Source organism: Apaloderma vittatum, unplaced genomic scaffold, assembly GCF_000703405.1.
Source record: "Apaloderma vittatum isolate BGI_N311 unplaced genomic scaffold, ASM70340v1 scaffold17781, whole genome shotgun sequence".
Taxonomy (NCBI): Eukaryota; Metazoa; Chordata; class Aves; order Trogoniformes; family Trogonidae; genus Apaloderma; species Apaloderma vittatum.
Genome location: NW_009699799.1, coordinates 2304 through 3221, shown reverse-complemented (window position 1 = coordinate 3221; position 918 = coordinate 2304). Strand labels below are relative to the sequence as shown.

Below are 918 nucleotides of genomic sequence, written 5' to 3'. Positions count from 1 at the left end.
AGTCTAAAATAAAGTCTATTCTAGACTTTAGTTTAGACTGGATATTAGGAAAAAAAATTTTCCCAGCAAGAGCAGTCAGAGATTGGCACAGGCTGGCGACGCGTAGGTTGAGTCCCCGTCCCTGGAGGTGTTTAAAGGCCGTTCAGATGTGGTGCTGGGGGAGATGGGTTAGGGGTGAGCTCTGTAGAGCAGGGTCAGTGGTTGGACTCGATGGTCCCAGGGGGCTTTTCCAGCCTGAAGGATTCTGTGAGTCTGTGACACTGGAGCTGCAGCAGATTGGAGAAGCACATGGAGGGAGGGGGAATGTCTCCACATCCATGCACTGAAGGGACGTTGGGGATGGAGAAGGGCTGGAAGAGCAGGATTTGCATGAGCTCAGCAGCTAAAAGGGGCCACCGAAACAGCGCTTTGGTGTTGGAGGCATAACCCTTCCTCTGGTCCCTTGAGCTGACCTGAATTGAGATTCCCGTTCCTCCTGTGCTGTAGGAATACATTCGCCTGCTGCAGCCGTGGTGCCATGTGAACATGGGCTCCTGCTGCTTCATGATGGGCCGGTGCTACCTGGTCATGGGTGAGGGCCACAAGGTAAGACCTTCGTCCCCTTCCAATGCCACTACCCTCGAGGCTCCGAGACCTTTTTACTTTGGGAGGGTGGAAATTGTGCAGATTCTTTCTGCTGCGTGAGTTGGGAAACGTCCACCACAAGCTCTGCCTCCTCTGGAAGAAGAAGGGGATGGGAAGGGAGTGGTGGGATCTGCTCTTGGGGAGGATCTCGTTAGCTCGAGGCTGGGTCAGACCCGAGCTGCTTTCTGGTCTCTTTCCAGGCTTTGGACTGCTTCTGCCAAGCCGCCTCGGAGGTGGGAAGAGAAGAGTTCTTGGACAGGCTGATCCAGCCTGAGGAGGGCGAGGTGGTGTCCA

The 918-nt window shown here is 54.8% G+C and overlaps 1 protein-coding gene across 1 annotated transcript in view; it reads left to right on the top strand.

The window, feature by feature from the left end:
* Positions 1-486: 486 nt before the first annotated feature.
* LOC104280783 (nuclear pore complex protein Nup160-like) overlaps positions 487-918 on the top strand; it is a gene marked incomplete at both ends in the record, with an annotated part of 2122 nt that continues 1690 nt past the window's right edge. The window contains 2 exons of the mRNA XM_009878549.1: positions 487-585; positions 825-908. Coding sequence (XP_009876851.1) covers positions 487-585; positions 825-908 — 183 coding nt within the window. The remainder of the gene's footprint in view (positions 586-824; positions 909-918) is intronic.